Source organism: Delphinus delphis, chromosome 3 (assembly GCF_949987515.2).
Source record: "Delphinus delphis chromosome 3, mDelDel1.2, whole genome shotgun sequence".
NCBI lineage: Eukaryota > Metazoa > Chordata > Mammalia > Artiodactyla > Delphinidae > Delphinus > Delphinus delphis.
The window spans coordinates 9,861,110-9,879,067 of record NC_082685.1 but is presented as its reverse complement, the minus strand read 5'-3'; the positions used below and the strand labels follow the sequence as shown (position 1 = coordinate 9,879,067).

Here is a 17,958-nt window from a genome sequence, read left to right as displayed (position 1 = left end):
GCCAAACACTGCCTTGGACAGAAATGTGAGAACTTTTAAAAATGACTCACACTCAATCAAACAATAAAAGCAATAATATCTGCAGAAAACTATTTGTAAGTATATGTAAAATAATATGATGTATGTTTTGTCCTTTATTTTAAAATAAAAACACATGGAATAAAAAAAAAGAAGGTGCTCTAATTTCATTCTTTTACATGTAGCTGTCCAGTTTTCCTAGCACCACTTATTGAAGAGGCTGTCTTTTCTCCATTGTATATTCTTGCCTCCTTTATCAAAGATAAGATGACCATATATGCGTGGGTTTATCTCTGGGCTTTCTCTCCTGTTCCATTGATCTATATTTCTGTTTTTGTGCCTGTACCATACTCTCTTGATTACTGTGGCTTTGTAGTATAGTCTGAAGTCAGGGAGCCTGATTCCTCCAGCTCTGTTTTTCTTTCTCAAGATTGCTTTGGCTATTCAGGGTCTTTTTGTGTTTCCATACAAATTGTGAAATTTTTTGTTCTAGTTCTGTGAAAAATGCCAGTGGTAGTTTGATAGGGATTGCACTGAGTCTGTAGATTGCTTTGGGTAGTAGAGTTATTTTCACAATGTTGATTCTTCCAATCCAAGAACATGGTATATCTCTCTATCTCTTTGTATCATCTTTAATTCCTTTCATCAGTGTCTTATAATTTTCTGCATCCAGGTCTTTTGTCTCCTTCAGGAGGTTTATTCCTAGGTACTTTATTCTTTTTGTTGCAATGGTAAATGGGAGTGTTTTCTTAATATCACTTTCAGTTTTTTCATCATTACTCCTTAACACCATACACAAAAATAAACTCAAATTGGATTAAAGACCTAAATGTAAGGCCAGACACTATCAAACTCTTAGAGAAAAGCATAGGCAGAACACTCTATGACATCAATCACAGCAAGATTCTTTTTGACCCACCTCCTAGAGAAATGGAAATAGAAACAAAAATAAATAAATGGGGGCTTCCCTGGTGGCACAGTGGTTGAGAGTCCGCCTGCTGATGCAGGGGACACGGGTTCATGCCCCAAGTCGGGAGGATCCCACATGCCGCGGAGCGGCTGGGCCCGTGAGCTATGGCCGCTGAGCCTGCGCGTCCGGAGCCTGTGCTCCGCAACGGGAGAGGTCACAACAGTGAGAAGCCCGCGTACCGAAAAAACAAAAAAACAACAAAAAAACCAAAACTGAATTTAGGGGCTTAAAATAACAGAAATATATTCCCTTACAATTGCGTAGAAAATTCAATTCTGTCAAAAATCACTCTCATTGGGCTAAAATCAAGGTGTTAGGAGGGCTGATTTGGAAGCTCTAGGGGAGAATCCATCTCCTTGCTTTTTGCAGCTTTTAGAGGCTGCCCACCTTCCTTGGCTCACGGCCCCTTGGTCCATCTTCAAAGCCAGTGGCATAGCAATGTCTCTCCTTTCTGGTCTCTTGCCTCTCTCTGATGAGGACCCTTGTGATTATATTGGACCCACCAGTATAATCCAGGATAATCTGCTCATCTCAAGATCTTTAGCACATCTGCAAAGTCCCTTTGACCATGTGATGGGGTTCAGGACATGCCACCCCAAAATATTCCACTTTGGCATATTCATTATTTTGAGCTGGAGGCAATTGAGAGGCAGAAGATGCAGGACGAGCTTTATGATCTACCCTTTTCTACCTAAAAACTGGCCATAATTTCCCACAAGAAAGGTGCCCTCCCTGTACCAGGATGAGAAGAGCATCTTTACTCCCAGAGACTGTGAATGGACCTTGAAACAGATCTGTACAAACTTACTAAAATAACCCTATCTTCCAATACTTTCCCCTCCTCTGTATCTCCTAGTCACTTCCTCACAATTTATTGCATCTAGCCCCAATCCCTTTGTCTGTCTTGTTTCCTCACACATTTATCATTTCTTTGTCTAAAAGGTACAAAACTTTGTGCTCTGGTCACTTCTTTGGGTCTTCATTTTCTTGTGAAGGCTCCCATGTACATGTTCAAATTTAATTAAATGTTTATGCTTCTCTCCTATTAATCTATCTTATGTCAATTTAATTCTTATTCCCAGCTAGAGACCATAAGAGGGTAGAGGAGAATTTTTACCTCCCCTGTATATGTGAGGTAACATATCCACACGTTTCAGGGGATGTTGACATCTTTGGTGGGGGCTGTTACTCCTCCTCCCAGGCTCTTATTCTAAATTGCCAGGTCTGTCCCGTGATCAATTACTTATGCAACTGCTTTCATGGAGCATTTTGAATATTTCCAGTGGTCCAATGAATATATTCTCAGCTGGGATGTGAACCGCTTAATGGCAGGATCCTGGAATATTTCTTAATACATTTAAATTTTCCTTTTTCCTACTTTGTATGATGATTAATTTGCAGCAGCTACACTAACATTACAGCTGCCCCAATGACGACTATAGCTTGCAGAGGCAGCTAGTAAAACATAAGGCTGAAAAGTACTTCCTGGTTCCTAAAACTCAGGCAGTCTGGGTACCATCACATTTCCTCAAGGCTAGTCTTCAAGGTGTCCTTCCAGCCCAGCCAGCAATCCTGTGCTCAATAATACGGGCATGAGTCTTAAGTTAGAGCTCTCGAAGAGTCATTGGCATGCCAGAATCCCAGAGTTCTAAGAGGCTTTAGAAATCATCAGCTGACTCTTTTTGTTAATGAGAAAAGAGGTCCCCAGGGGTCAAGTACCTCAGACACCAGTCGTGCAAATTGGAGCAGGTTGCTTAACTACTCTAAGTTTCCATATATGAAACAGGGTGATAGCATTGCCTGCCTCCTGGGGTTGGAGCGATGACATAAATGAGGGAATTGTGTAAAGCGCAATGTCTGGCTGAAATCACTTCATAAATGCTAGCTGCCTCTATTATCATTTTATTTGCACTAGAATTCTATTTTTAAATTCTTCACCTGATACTCATTCTACTACACTGTCTGTTCCATCTAGTGATGTGGTCAGAGAGGTCATGGATAACTGAAATTCACAAATAATCCATCTCAGAAGTTTCCAGGACTCTGCCTGCAGTTGCCCCAAAGCAGGAAACATCTTTTTTGAGCTTCTCTCATTAAAAGAGTTTTTTAGCTTTACTGAGGCATAATTGATATATAAAAAATTGCACGCTCTCTCACTTAAATTTGACTCCACAGATATATACTGGATACCTCTTATATGTAAGATGTTGCAGAACGGGCTGCAAAAGTGAGGGGACCTTTGCCTTCAAGTAGCTTATATTATTTTGATAGACTTTATGATCTATTACCTGCCTCTGCAACTAAATAAGTGTGAGGTTTTGAGCACCATTTCTGTGATGCCATTTTACATCTGTAATGTGGAGGTACTGTGCGATAATGAATATAGAACATCTTAGCCTGATACCAGGTGCTCAACATATGTTAGCTTTGGTTGATATTGTAGCTATTGATATTGTTATTTGATCTGGAGCCAGAGAATGGAAGGGATTTCAGAGTTGGAGAGCTACCTGCACAGATGTGGTTGTTGAAGCCATGGGATCTTAAGATTCCTCTAGGGAGACAGAGTAGAAAAAGAGAAGGAGAAAACCCAAAGGCATATTAACAAAGATCTGAAGCCAGGAGGCTTGGATTCAAATCCTGGTTCTGCCATTTACAATCTGTGTGACCTTGGATGAGTAACAAAACCTCTCTGTGCTCCAGTTTTCTCATCTATAAGATGGAAATAATATTAGTACCCACCTTATGAGCCCATTATGAGAATTAAATGGATTAATATGCAAGGTGCATAGTGAGTGCTTGAAAATTTTGGTTATTATTATTAGTATTCAGGAAAAGGCAAAAGGAGGAGAAAGAAAGAATAGCAAGAGAGGCAGAGGAAAATCAGGGCAGTGCTAGGTCACAGAAGTTATCAAGGAGGAGAGAATATCAGTTAGAAAACAAGACCTGTGAAGAGGGAGATGAACAGCTCATTGGATTTGACCGTAAGGACAATTTTAGGGATATTTGAGAGCGTAGTTTGAAGAGGGTGGTGAGGAAGGAAACCATAACCCAAGGGTGAAAGGAGAGTGTTCAAAGCAGAGCAGAAGAAAGAGGAGAAGGGAAAGACAGCTAATTGTTGAACCAAGTAGCCCCTGATATGGGGTAGGTTAAGGTTACACATACCTGGAAGAAGCGATGACCCTTGCATTCCTGTGTGCAGGTAACACTTGCCAGTCAGCACTCAAAGCTCCCTACTGTGCTCCCTCTCAACCACTTTTCCTATTTCAAGGAAATCTCATGAGAACTGACATGGTCAGCTGACATAGGAAACCACTGACAGAGAAGTGAACTTCTTCCATCTTTCACCATCAGACCCATGGTTCTGCTTTTCATTTTCGTTACCTTTTCTTCACTTGTTTTCAGATGTTTCCTTGGTAGTAGATTTTTCTAGCTATTGTTGATCACCTTTGGGATTACAGAATCAATTGACCCTAGAAAAGGAATGCCCTTTAATTACAGAGCATTGTCTGAGGAGCAGGAAGTGACTGCGGGATCAAAATAAACTTTAAATAACCCTGTGGTTTGGAGGTGGCTAAGCCAGAATTTACAGTATCTCTATCGTTATCTAAAGTTTCTGAAAGTGTCATTTTTTACAAATCTGTGATCCCCCTTCCCCCTCAAAATATGGCACTCACCAGATCTGACTGGAGTCTCAAAGTCTGGTAGAAGGTGATGTATTATTTGGTCATTTGGAGCTATCTAGACCAATTGCAGGATTTGGGAGTCATTGCCTCTCTCAACAAATATTTATTAAGACAAATCTTATTGAGTGACAAGATCTGTGCTACTTTCTAGGGATATAGCAGTGAACAAAATTAACACAATATTTTCTATATAGAACTACAGAGAAAGGGAACATTGGAGGAAAAGCAGGTTTCGGGGGAGAGATAAAATTAAGTTTGGGTTAAGTTGATTTTGAGGTATTGTGATTTCAATATACATTGTATATGTAATCTAGATCACAAAAAAGAGGTCTTTTCCCTCCCACCCCCAGCCAATAGATGGTAGTTATAGCCATGATAATGGATTAAATCATTTAGAGATAGATTATAGAGTGAGAATAGAGTTCTGAGTAAGTAATTTAAAATCAGGGAGTGGAGGGATTTCCCTGGTGGCACAGTGGTTAAGAATCCACCTGTCAGTGTAGGGGACATGGGTTTGAGCCCTGGTCCGGGAAGATCCCACATGCTGTGGAGCAACTAAGCTCATGCGCCACAACTACTGAGCCCGCGCACCAGAACTACTGAAGCCCGCGCCACCTAGGGCCCGTGGTCCGCAACAAGAGAAACCACTGCAATGAGAAGCCCGCTCACTGCAACTAGAGAAATCCCACGTGCAGCAATGAAGACCCAACCCAGCCATAAATAAATAAATACAGTTATATAAAAAATAAATACAAGCAGGGAGTGGAGGAGCAGCTAATAGACGAGAGAGGGCAAGAGTGGTCAGACAGATGTGGGGGAAATGAGTAGAGTATGGTGTCATGGAAGACCAAGGAAAGAGACCAAAATGAATTAAGACTGAAGAATATTCACAGGACAGAGCAGTAAGGAGGTTGTTCTATTCTAAGAGTAGTTCCAGTGGTGAGGATGATGGTGGTAATGAAGATGGTGGAGGTGGTGGTGATGGTGCTGGTGAAGATAGCAGAGGTGGTGGTGGAGATAATGGTGGCAGTGGGGACAATTGTACTGGTGGTTCTGGTGGTGATAAAGGTGGTGGTTATGGTGATGGTGATGGTGGTGAAAACAGTGAAGGTGGTGGCAGAGATCATGGGAGTGGAGGTGATGGTGGTGGTGATAATAGTGGGGAAGGTGGTGATGGTGATGGTGATGATGATGGAAACCAGAATGAAATAGATTGAGGATAAAATGGGAGGTGAAGAAGTGGAGGCACCAAGTATAGTCAACTCCAGAGAGAGGTGGAGAGAAGTGTGTGAATGAGAGAAGATGAACAAGGACCTCCTTGGGTGGTTGGAGCATGGTGGAATTAGCCAGTTATTGGGATGGACAAGGTCATGAGTCCTACATAGTAAGACTGTTGGGCTCTCAACATCCCACTGGCCCAGCAACCACGTACTGGGTCTTCCTGTTGTTTTTTCCTAGTGGTCCTCTGGGGAGGGGTGGGGGGAGGGGGTGAGAGTTGGAGGCAAGAGTTGATCAAGAAAGACAGGCAGTGCCCCCTAGTGGTCAGACCAATGCTATTGCAGAGTCCTGACTCTAGAGCCAGACTGCCTACTTTCAAGTCTTGGCTTGGGCACTTATTAGCCGTGTGACTTTGGGGAAATTATTCAACTTTTCTGTCCCTAAGGCATCTCTGATATGGGATAACTTCAACAGTCTCCTAAATGGTTGTCTTTACATCCCATGCTCTACCTTTCATCCAGGAAAGCTTTCTGAAACAAGAATCTGAGCCCAGCACACACCTGCCTCACAGCCCCACAGATACTTTGCAGGCTAAATGTGCTTCATAGGCACATAAATCATACTCACTCTGGCCCCAGTCCACCTCACCAGCCTCATCTCCCACCCCTCTCCCTCCGGCTCCTCATCTGCCCTGAGTACTTGCTCAGGCATTGTCCAGCCTCCGTGTGGTCCCCTCCACCAGGAATTTCCCTTTTTCCTCCACTGCTCTGCCCCTGGCCAAGTCCTCCATGTGTGCATTCTTTTGTATGTCCTTCCTTGACCCCCAAGGTAGATCCCCCAGAGCCCTACTCTGCCCCGTTCCCTACCCCAAGGTAGAGTTAACATCTCCCCTCTCTATGCATTCCGTATGTAACCAAACCTAAGGCATCATTAATTTTAAGGTACGCCCGTATTTTAGGTACCACCAAACCTAACAAACTATGACACAATGCCTTCTTATTTAGAATTTTTATGTTATCCTTATTGAACAAGCTGTTGTAGATTTATTTGGAAAAAACTTTTACAACATATCACTCTTTCTTATATATGAAAAGGAAAACAGAAGCGGAAAATAAGTTAGTTAAGATATTTTGGAAACTTCTTTACATTCAGAATGTTCAAAATTGCTTTCAACACAGAGCTATCAAAGTCTATGTTTCAATGTCCATGTTTCTCTACATCGCTAGTTCTCAAGGTATGGTCTCTGGACCAGCAACATCAGCATCATCTGGGAACTTAGAAATTCAGATTCTCAGGCTCTGCCCCAGATTTGATGAACCAGAAGGTCTGGGGTGGGGCCCAGCAAGTTGCGTTTAACAGGTTCTCCAGGTGATTCTGATGCATGCTCAAGTCTGAGAACCCAGATCTGCACGGTATTGTTCTCTGGTCTACCAACAGTATGATGATGAAGTATTTATTAAAGGAACCCCAAAGAGAACCAGAAGCCATTGCTGGCTCTCTACCACCCTTACATTCCTCAGTAGAACACACAAGTACAAACCAAACATCCCTAGCTTTTTACCTGTGATAAGATGAGATTATAATAGCTTTTTTTAAAAAAAATAATTATTTTTGGCTGCATTGGGTCTTCGTTGCCGCACGTGGGCTTTCTCTAGTTGCGGTGAGCAGAGGCTACTCTTCGTTGTGGTGCCCGGGCTTCCTAATGTGGTGGCTTCTCTTGTTGTGGAGCACGGGCTCTAGGTGCATGGGCTTCAGTAGTTGTGGTGTGTGGGCTCAGTAGTTGTGGCTCACGGGCTCTAGAGCGCAGGCTCAGTAGTTGTGGCACACGAGCTTAGTTGCTCCATGGCATGTGGGATCTTCCTGGACCAGGGCTCAAACCCATGTCCCCTGCATTGGAAGGCGGATTCTTAACCACTGCGCCACCAAGGAAGCCCCTATAATAGCTTTTTATAACCAAGTTATTACAGCATAAAACTCCAGGGACTTTCTTGCTGAAAACCAGACCCTCTAAAATTGTCGCAGTATTTTTTTTAGCATTTCCTGCAGGTCCACCTTACAGATGCCTTTTCTATCCATCCATCCATCCATCCATTCATCCATCCATCCATCCACCCACCCACCCACTTACCTTTCCATCCATCCACTCACCCACCTATCTTTCTGTCCATCCCCAATCCATCCATCCATCCATCCATCCATGCCAGACCTTTCACCTTACTGCCAGGTAGCTGTCTTTGCTACTTTTGACCTCCATGAGGTCACTGTCTTGTGCTGGTTCCTAGCCCTGCCATTCATGCCCTAGACTCAGAAACTCTTTCTGCTTCCTCCTGGCTCATCTCAACCAGGTTGTGATGTTTAACAAGACTTTACTGAGGTCAGAGGTAATGTCATCCTGTTAAATCCATGTCGGATCCTGATCCTCCTCTGCTGAGAGTCCATGTGACTCCCACCTCACTCAGAGTAAAAGTCAAATTCCTCACTGTGGCCTGTAGGGCCCTGCATGATCTCCCCCTGTCACATCCTTGCCCTCACCTCCTCCCAGACTCTCCCTCACTTTTTCTGCTTTGACCACACTGGCTCTTTGTCTTTCCTTGAAGATGACAGGCACTCTCCTGCCTCTGGGCCTTTGCCTTTGCTGTTCCCTGTATCTAAATGCTTTTCCTCAGATACCTTCAGGTAACCATATGGCTCACTTCCTCATTTCAAGTTATTGGTTAAGTGTCCCCTTGTCAGTGAGGCCTTCCCTGACTGCCCTGTCTAAAATCACACACACACACACGCACACACACACACACACACACACACACACACACACACCTTATCCCCATTGCCCAATTATTTTTATTCATTGTACCCACCACCTTCTAATATACACAGTTTGCTTATTTACTTTATTTATTTTGTTTATTGTCTCTCTCCACTACTGCAGTGCCAGATCCGTAGGGCAAGGATTTTTGTTTATTCATTGTTGTAACCCTTAGAGTAGTTATCGGCTGCTTCAAGTCACTGACTAGCTCCTGAGAGGTCTCCTGATGGTGGGGGCCACGAGCTCTCAGCAATGGGAATCTCTGGGCATCTACATATCTGAGTCCAGGCTCAATCTCCAGCCTCACCCCAGAGGGCACTGCTCCATTCTTGGTCCAAGGGATAAAATAGTGAACAGACAAAAATCCCCATTCTCAGGGAGTCTTGTTTTTGCACACGCTGTTCCCTCTACCTGAAATTTCCTTTCTCTCTCTAACTCTAGCTCCCCTTCCAACTCCCAGACCCAGAAGAGATATTTCCTCCCAGGAAACCTTCACAATAGCTCCAAAAGTAACTTCTACTAATTGATAGACATTCCTTTATGATGTGGTTATCTTAGGCCAGTCTCCTTTTAGCAGATCTTGAGGTAGGAATTAAGATGCACATGCTTTGTTGGGGAATGCACATGCTTTTGTAAGGGTTTGGATGTACTTGATTTGTCTGAGAGGCAGGGTTGTGATCACATGGTTTGTTGGGTTAGTAAGGGTTGGGATGACATAATTTGTTGGAGGAGTAAGTGCTGGCATGCAAATGATTTTTTTGGAGGGTAACAGTTAGACTGCACATGATATGTTGGGGGGAACAGTTAGCATGCAAATAATTTGTTGGGGGGTAATTGTTGGGATGTACATGGTTTATTGGGGGCAGGGGGAGAAGGGGTTGGAATGCACATGATTATTTTAGGGAGGATATGGGTTGTCCCAGCTAATTCCAGGGGGGGGAGCTCTGGAGTGGGTACCATGGAGATGATCCATCTTGAGGCAACGCCTTTCATCCCCCTGTTTTAGTCAGTCGTTGGTTATGGGCTGCCTCTAGGGGGTAGGGTGTTTACATAACTTGACAGGCAAAGTGATGAATGGGATCTGGACAGAGCACCAGGAGTGTTCACTACAGTGCTCAAAACTTTGTCTGGTTATGTTTATCCACTGCCTCCAAAGTTGCTATACAGAATATGAATGTCACTTCCTCTTCATTTTAAAGTGTTCAAAATAATGATTTCCCAGAGACCATGTTGCATCATCACATGATAAAGCCAGGCGTGAGCAGCTCACACGTAATTCTTAATTCTTTACAGTCTCAAGGATTATGATGTCACTCAGGCTTAATTCATGTTAAGTGTTGGTGTAGAGGATGATGTTAGTACCTCCCCTGGCCCCATTTCCTTAGAAACCAATACTCCTTAGAACCAGTTCCATGAAAATATATTTTATTATTTTTTTTTTAACATCTTTATTGGGGTATAATTGCTTTACAATGGTGTGTTAGTTTCTGCTTTATAACAAAGTGAATCAGTTATACATATACATATGTTCCCATATGTCTTCCCTCTTGCGTCTCCCTCCCTCCCACCCTCCCTATCCCACCCCTCCAGGCTGTCACAAAGCACCGAGCCAACATCCCTGTGCCATGCGGCTGCTTCCCACTAGCTATCTACCTTACGTTTGTTAGTGTATATATGTCCATGCCTCTCTCTCGCTTTGTCACAGCTTACCCTTCCCCCTCCCCATATCCTCAAGTCCATTCTCTAGTAGGTCTGTGTCTTTATTCCTGCCTTACCCCTAGGTTCTTCATGACATTTTTTTTTCTTAAATTCCATATATATGTGTTAGCATACGGTATTTGTCTCTCTCTTTCTGACTTACTTCACTCTGTATGACAGACTTTAGGTCTATCCACCTCATTACAAATAGTTCAATTTCGTTTCTTTTTATGGCTGAGTAATATTCCATTGTATATATGTGCCACATTTTCTTTATCCATTCATCCGATGATGGGCACTTAGGTTGTTTCCATCTCTGGGCTATTGCAAATAGAGCTGCAATGAACATTGTGGTACATGACTCTTTTTGAATTATGGTTTTCTCAGGGTATATGCCCAGTAGTGGGATTGCTGGGTCATATGGTAGTTCTATTTGTAGTTTTTTTTTTTTTAACATCTTTATTGGAGTATAATTGCTTTACAATGGTATGTTAGTTTCAGCTTCACAACAAAATGAATCAGTTATATATATACATATATTCCTATATCTCTTCCCGCTTGCATCTCCCTCCCTCCCACCCTCCCTATCCCACCCCTCCAGGCGGTCACAAAGCACCAAGCTGATCTCCCTGTGCTATGCGGCTGCTTCCCACTAGCTAACTACCTTACGTTTGGTAGTGTATATATGTCCATGCCTCTTTATCGCTTTGTCACCGTTTACCCTTCCCCCTCCCCATAGCCTCAAGTCCATTCTCTAGTAAGTCTGTGTCTTTATTCCTGTTTCACCCCTAGGTTTTTCATGACATTTTTTTTTTAAATTCCATATATATGTGTTAGCATACGGTATTTGTCTCTCTCTTTCTGACTTACTTCACTCTGTATGACAGACTCTAGGTCTATCCACCTCATTACAAATAGCTCAATTTCGTCTCTTTTTACGGCTGGGTAATATTCCATTGTATATATGTGCCACATCTTCTTTATCCATTCATCCGATGATGGACACTTAGGTTGTTTCCATCTCTGAGCTATTGTAAATAGAGCTGCAATGAACATTTTGGTACATGACTCTTTTTGAATTATGCTTTTCTCAGGGTATATGCCCAGTAGTGGGATTGCTGGGTCATATGGTAGTTCTCTTTGTAGTTTTTTAAGGAACCTCCATACTGTTCTCCATAGTGGCTGAACCAATTCACATTCCCACCAGCAGTGCAAGAGTGTTCCCTTTTCTCCACACCCTCTCCAGCATTTATTGTTTCTAGATTTTTTGATGATGGCCATTCTGACTGGTGTGAGATGATATCTCATTGTACTTTTGATTTGCATTTCTCTAATGATTAATGATGTTGAGCATTCTTTCATGTGTTTGTTGGCAGTCTGTATATCTTCTTTGGAGAAATGTCTATTTAGGTCTTCTGCCTATTTTTGTATTGGGTTGTTTGTTTTTTTGATATTGAGCTGCATGAGCAGCTTGTAAATTTTGGAGATTAATCCTTTGTCAGTGCTTCATTTGCAAATATTTTCTCCCATTCTGAGGGTTGTCTTTTGGTCTTGTTTATGGTTTCCTTTGCTGTGCAAAAGCTTTGGAGTTTCATTAGGTCCCATTTGTTTATTTTTGTTTTTATTTCCATTTCTGTAGGAGGTGGGTCAGAAAGGATCTTGCTGTGATTTTTGTCATAGAGTGTTCTGCCTATGTTTTCCTCTAAGAGTTTAATAGTTTCTGGCCTTACATTTAGGTCTTTAATCCATTTTACTGTAAACAGTTAAATATACATTTATGCTTGGAAAACAATGAACACTGTACTTGGATCATGGCAGGGTGCAAATAAGATCCCTTGTTATTAATATCATTTTATTGATTATGATGAGGATGATGGTTGAATCCTATTTGAACTTAGAGTACTTAGTCCTTACACCATACTGCCACCTTCCAGGGAACCTACGGAATAAGAAATTCAAAGCAGCTTCAAGTGCTGGGTTTATGAAACAGGTCGAAATCTTTGGGATGTGAGGAACTGAAGCAAATCCTACAGAAATATTAACTAGTGCCTTTTTATATCACCTTAAATCTATTAATATGTTCTTATTGCATTTGAAAATTCAGGTCCAAAGATATTCATTAAGTTAATAAGCTAAATTTTGTAACAAGTGCATAAAAATGGGAGGTAGGAACTTTATTCATCCCTCCACCTACCCACCCATCATCCACCCATCCACCCACCCATTCATCCATTCATCATCCACCATCCATTCACCCATCGTCTACTCATTCATCCCACAAATGTTTAAGATATACCTTCTCTGTGCTCAGTGATTTTATGTCAGGGTTATTAATTTTACTCAATCTCAATTTTCTCATATTCAAGTGGGGTTAATCATGCCAATCCATTTACTCTTTAGGGGAAAGAAATACATTCATGGCACTAACAAAATTTGATTTTCTTTCTTTTATTTGTTAAAAAATGCATTGTTCATGCAAATAGTTCTAGGCAATAAAATCAGATAGTTGGTGCAGAGCAAGTTTGGGAATAGAGAAATGCTAGGGGATTAAAATAAAGATGTTGCTATGTAGTTAACTCATAACACTGACATATTTTGAGTAGCTATTGTAAATTATATACCACTTCAAATTTAATGACTTCACCACATTGCATTGTGTGGAATTATTTATTCAATTCCCTACTGATAGACCAGACACTTAGGCTGCTTCCATTTTCACCCTATAACAAATAATACTGCAGTGAACATCCTTATGTGTTTTATCACTGAGATCTTGCGCAAATATTTCTACAGAGTAACTTGTTGGAACTGAGTCAAAGGATAAAGACCTTTGAGATCCTGACTTATTCTGTCTAAATGGTGCTTTAAAAAGATTTATGATTTATATTCCCTCCTGCTTTGATTGTCTCCTCTTCACCTCTTGGATGAGGAAGGGATTCTTGCTCAACTGTTAATGGGGATAGTGGAACACATGACATCTGATACTGGACAGACAGCACTTTATTAGTCACATATACTCATAGCCCTGGGGGGTGGGAGGATGCCATGTGTCACATAGGATTCCATGTGGCTATGCTCAACAACAGAGTGAATAGCCAGGCGTTGTCAGAGGCAGGCTTTGTAGTGATAAGAGGATGAAGTGGCCTCTCGTTCCCATGGGTGGATATGACTGGCATGTTTGAATAATTCTGCAGGCTGGCAGGGCACTGAAGCCCGCTATTCGGGGATCAGCAGGAACTGCGCCTGGTCCCCATGGTAAGGAGGATTGTTTGCTAGGGGATCATTTCTGTGGGAGCAGAGCGAGGAGGTGAACTTACAGTAGGCCATTCAAGACCATCCCAGTTTTCCCCAGATGTCAAGGCAGCACATAATAGTGGACCTTAATTTTAGGCCTTACACCACACCTCCCAAACAATAAGGTCAAGTCTAAGGAATAAAACAATGAATAATGTGAAAGCTCACCTCCCAGGCACAACCAGGATTAATAGTTGCGACCAGCCTTCCGTCTATCCCTGTCTGCATATCTGCAGAGAGAAGGATGGCAGACCAGGTCAACTGTAGGGAATATTTGTCATTCTTTTTTGACTGCCCAGATCATTTCAACACCTCCTATGCTTCTCACTCTAGAAGTCAGATCCCGCCCTTCCTTGCCTCCCTTGTAACACAGGGCTAGGCTCCACAAAGCAGATCCAGCATCACTTGAATCCTAAGCTAGCAATGCAGAAGGCAAGAATTTCAGGGGACCCATGCTGGGAGGGTAGTGAAATGGAGAGGACCCTATGGTCCTTCCCTGCCATGACCTCTGCCTGCCTTTTGTCTGCGGAAAATCTTTAGCCAAAGAATGTTTAATCAGAGAAGTGAGAAAATGCAGAAACAAAGGAAAACAGTCAAAGGAGACCAAATAATAGTAGTCATTAAGCATAGTCAAGGACCTTTAGTTCCTTCTCAAGGACTATAGATAATATTCTGAGCCAGATCCTCTGAGCTGTCTTAGACATACTGAAACCCTCACCAGGTGGAAGATGTTAACTACATGATGACCAGACTGTAGCAATGATGTAAGCTGCCACAATTCCAAGAATTGGCCTCAAGGAAATGGGAAGAAACCAACCCTGGAAGTGAAGATTAACTGTACTTAAAACAATCAAAATGATGCTGCTCAGACCACTGCATGACCAATTTCAAGATGACTGTCAGAGCTGACTGTGCTGTTTCTGCATGTAGCCCCCTCCCTCCGTCTATAAAATCTCTTGCCCACTGATTGTCAGTGGGAGACGGAGTCAGCCTTTGGACAGGAGTCTGCCCTCCCACTGGTTGCTGTCGTCCAGGATAAAGCAAAGTTTCCTTTCCACCAACCTCGCCTCTTTATTGGCTTCTGAACAGCAAGCAGCTGGACTTCCTGTTTTGGTAACAGTAGCAGCAGCTATACAAGGTTTTCTGGGGTTACCAGTGCCAGAGGATCAAGAGTTAGCATCCAGCACCCTGCGTTGGTCACATCAGTGTCTGGGTTTTGGTGTCTGTGCCTGCCACGTGGGAAATTACCTTAATGCAATGACAGGTCCCAACTATATCACCAGGCAAGCCATGCTGGAGGTCACAGCATAGAAAAGTTAACAGGCCAAACTGAAATACTTAAATCACATGGTTTACTAAATCAACTTAAAACACAGTGAGGAACAAGAGGAGAGATGGAGTAACACACTTAGTTGTGTGAGTGGACAGACCATGCTGAGTTCTAGGGTACACAATGTTCGTATGTCTTGTCTCCTTCCCTTTGCCCAGTCAGGCTTCCCTGCTGCTGCTGAGGACAGAGCTGAGGTTTGAGCAAGCGGTCCCCAACCAGAAGGTGCCCTGGACAATGACATATGCTTTTGGTCACTGGCATTGAAGTCCAAGGAGCAAGTGAGGAATTCGAGGACTGCAAGGCCAGTTAGTTGCTTCTATATGTGACGGGGAGCTTAAAAAAAAAGAATGACAAGCTCAAAGTCCTAAAATATTTGCTCAAGTCACTTGTCAGGGAATCAGGGACTCTATTGTACTTTACTAAAAGAATGTCTTATTTCCTACATCCTCAGGCTGAAATAATCTAAAACTAACCTTAAAGTTTTATCTTGCAGGTAGCAGAATTACAGCCACAGATAAACTCACAGCCTCAGTGGATTCTCAATTGTGATAGTGTTTGTGTTAAGGAGACTCCATAACTGTCCTAAAATAATCTCTGGGAACAAGTAAACTCTTAAGAACACTTTTAATTTGTATCTTCTAAAAGATATAACAAGAATAGTTGCAAGTAAAAAAAGAATAAGACAGAGCTTTAAGAAATTAAAATTATGGAAGCCAAGATGAAAATTCAATAAAAGGATTAGATATAAAGTGGTGACACTCTGCAAGAAAGGAGACCAAAAAGATAGAGTCTGAGGAGTTTTAGAAAGAAAGAAACAAAAAAGAAAAAAAATCCAAGAGGAGCATGTTATCTAAGAAAATAATATAAAATACTTTCCCAGAGCTGAAAGACATGAATTTCCAGATCAAAGAAGCCTACTGAGTAAACCACAGTGAAATTTTGGAACATGTAGTATATAAAGAAATTATTTTTTTCTATTTCTTTATATTTCCCATAATATATAACATTTTAAAATAAGTAACGTGGATGACTTTAAGTTGTCATAACCCTTTCTGTTCTATGGGGCATTTTTTTTTGTCAACTCCTGTTGGGTGTTATTCATGTTTGTATTGTTGGTGTGGCAAGAACTCTACTGAGGATATAATCTTCTCTTTATATGAGGAATATATCTCCAAGTTTATCACTTATCATTTACTCTTTACTCTTGTTTAATATAGAGAATGTTATAATTTAAGTCTATTAAATCCATCAGTGTTTTTCTTTGTGATATATTAGAAAAATAAGTATTGAATAACACGGATGATTTTAATAATATAAATACAAAACAAGGCAGAAAGGAAAAAATAATTGATAATCAAGAAACAACACCAAATACTACTCTTAAATTTGACCATAACTTGTACTTTTAAAAATTAACACACTGAAGAAAAGGTGGAGCAAATTGAGAAGAGTAAAGAGAACTGGCTCACCCACCACCAGTCCCTCCCATCAGGAAACTTGCACAAGCCCCTTAGATAGCCTCACCCACCACAAGGCAGACAGCAGAAGCAAGAAGAACTACAATCCTACAGCCTGTGGAACAAAAACCACATTCACAGAAAGACAGACAAGATGAAAAGGCAGAGGGCTATGTACCAGAATAAGGAACAAGGTAAAACCCCAGAAAAACAACTAAATGAAGTGGAGATAGGCAACCTTCCAGAAAAAGAATTCAGAATAGTGATAATGAAGATGATCCATGACCTCGGAAAAAGAATGGAGGCAAAGATCGAGAAAATGTAAGAAACGTTTAACAAAGACCTAGAAGAATTAAAGAACAAACAAACAGAGATGAACAATACAATAACTGAAATGAAAATTACACTAGAAGGAATCAATAGCAGAATAGCTGATGCAGAAGGATGGATAAGTGACCTGGAAGACAGAATGGCGGAACTCACTGCTGCAGAACAGAATAAAGAAAAAAGAATGAAAAGAAATGAAGACAGCCTAAGAGACCTCTGGGACAACATTGAATGCAACAACATTCGCATTATAGGGGTCCCAGAGGAGATGACAGAGAGAAAGGACCCAAGAAAATATTTTAAGAGATGAAAGGGAAGAACCTACAACCAAGATTACTCTACCTGGCAAGGATCTCATTCAGATTCGATGGAGAAATCAAAAGCTTTACAGACAAGCAAAAGGTAAGAGAATTCAGCACCACAAAACCAGCCCTACAACAAATGATAAAGGAACTTCTCTAAGAGAGAAACACAAGAGAAGAAAAGGACCTACAAAAAGAAACCCAGAACAATTAAGAGAATGGTCATAGGAACATACATATCGATAATTACCTTAAACGTGAATGGATTAAATGCGCCAACCAAAAGACACAGATTGGCTTAATGGATACAAAAACAAGATCTATCTATATGCTGTCTACAAGAGACCCACTTCAGACCTAGGGAAACATACACACTGAAAGTGAGGGGATGGAAAAATATATTCTATGCAAATGGAAATCAAAAGAAAACTGGACTAGCAACTCATATCAGATAAAATAGACTTTAAAATAAAGAATGTTACAAGAGACAAGGAAGGACACTACATAATGATCAAGGCATCAATCCAAGGAGAAGATATAACAATTATAAATATATATGCACCCAACATAGGAGCATCTCAATACGTAAGGCAACTGTTAAGAGCTATAAAAGAGGAAATCGACAGTAACACAATAATAGTGGGGGATTTTAACACCTCACTTACACCAATGGACAGATCATCCAAAATGAAAATAAATAAGGAAACAGAAGCTTTAAATGACACAATAGACCAGATAGATATAATTGATATTTATAGGACAGTCCATCCAAAAACAGCAGATTACACTTTCTTCTCAAGTGCACACAGAATATTCTCCATGATAGATCACACCTTGGGTCACAAATCAAGCCAC

At 41.4% G+C, this 17,958-nt stretch overlaps 1 protein-coding gene across 1 annotated transcript in view; it reads right to left on the bottom strand.

Moving 5' to 3' along the window:
• Nucleotides 1-4,286, bottom strand: part of ADGRE3 (adhesion G protein-coupled receptor E3) — a 41,543-nt gene extending 37,257 nt beyond the window's left edge. The window contains exon 1 of the mRNA XM_060006614.1: nt 4,151-4,286. Coding sequence (XP_059862597.1) covers nt 4,151-4,175 — 25 coding nt within the window. The 5' untranslated portion in view covers nt 4,176-4,286. The remainder of the gene's footprint in view (nt 1-4,150) is intronic.
• Between the last annotated feature and the right edge of the window lie 13,672 nt (nt 4,287-17,958).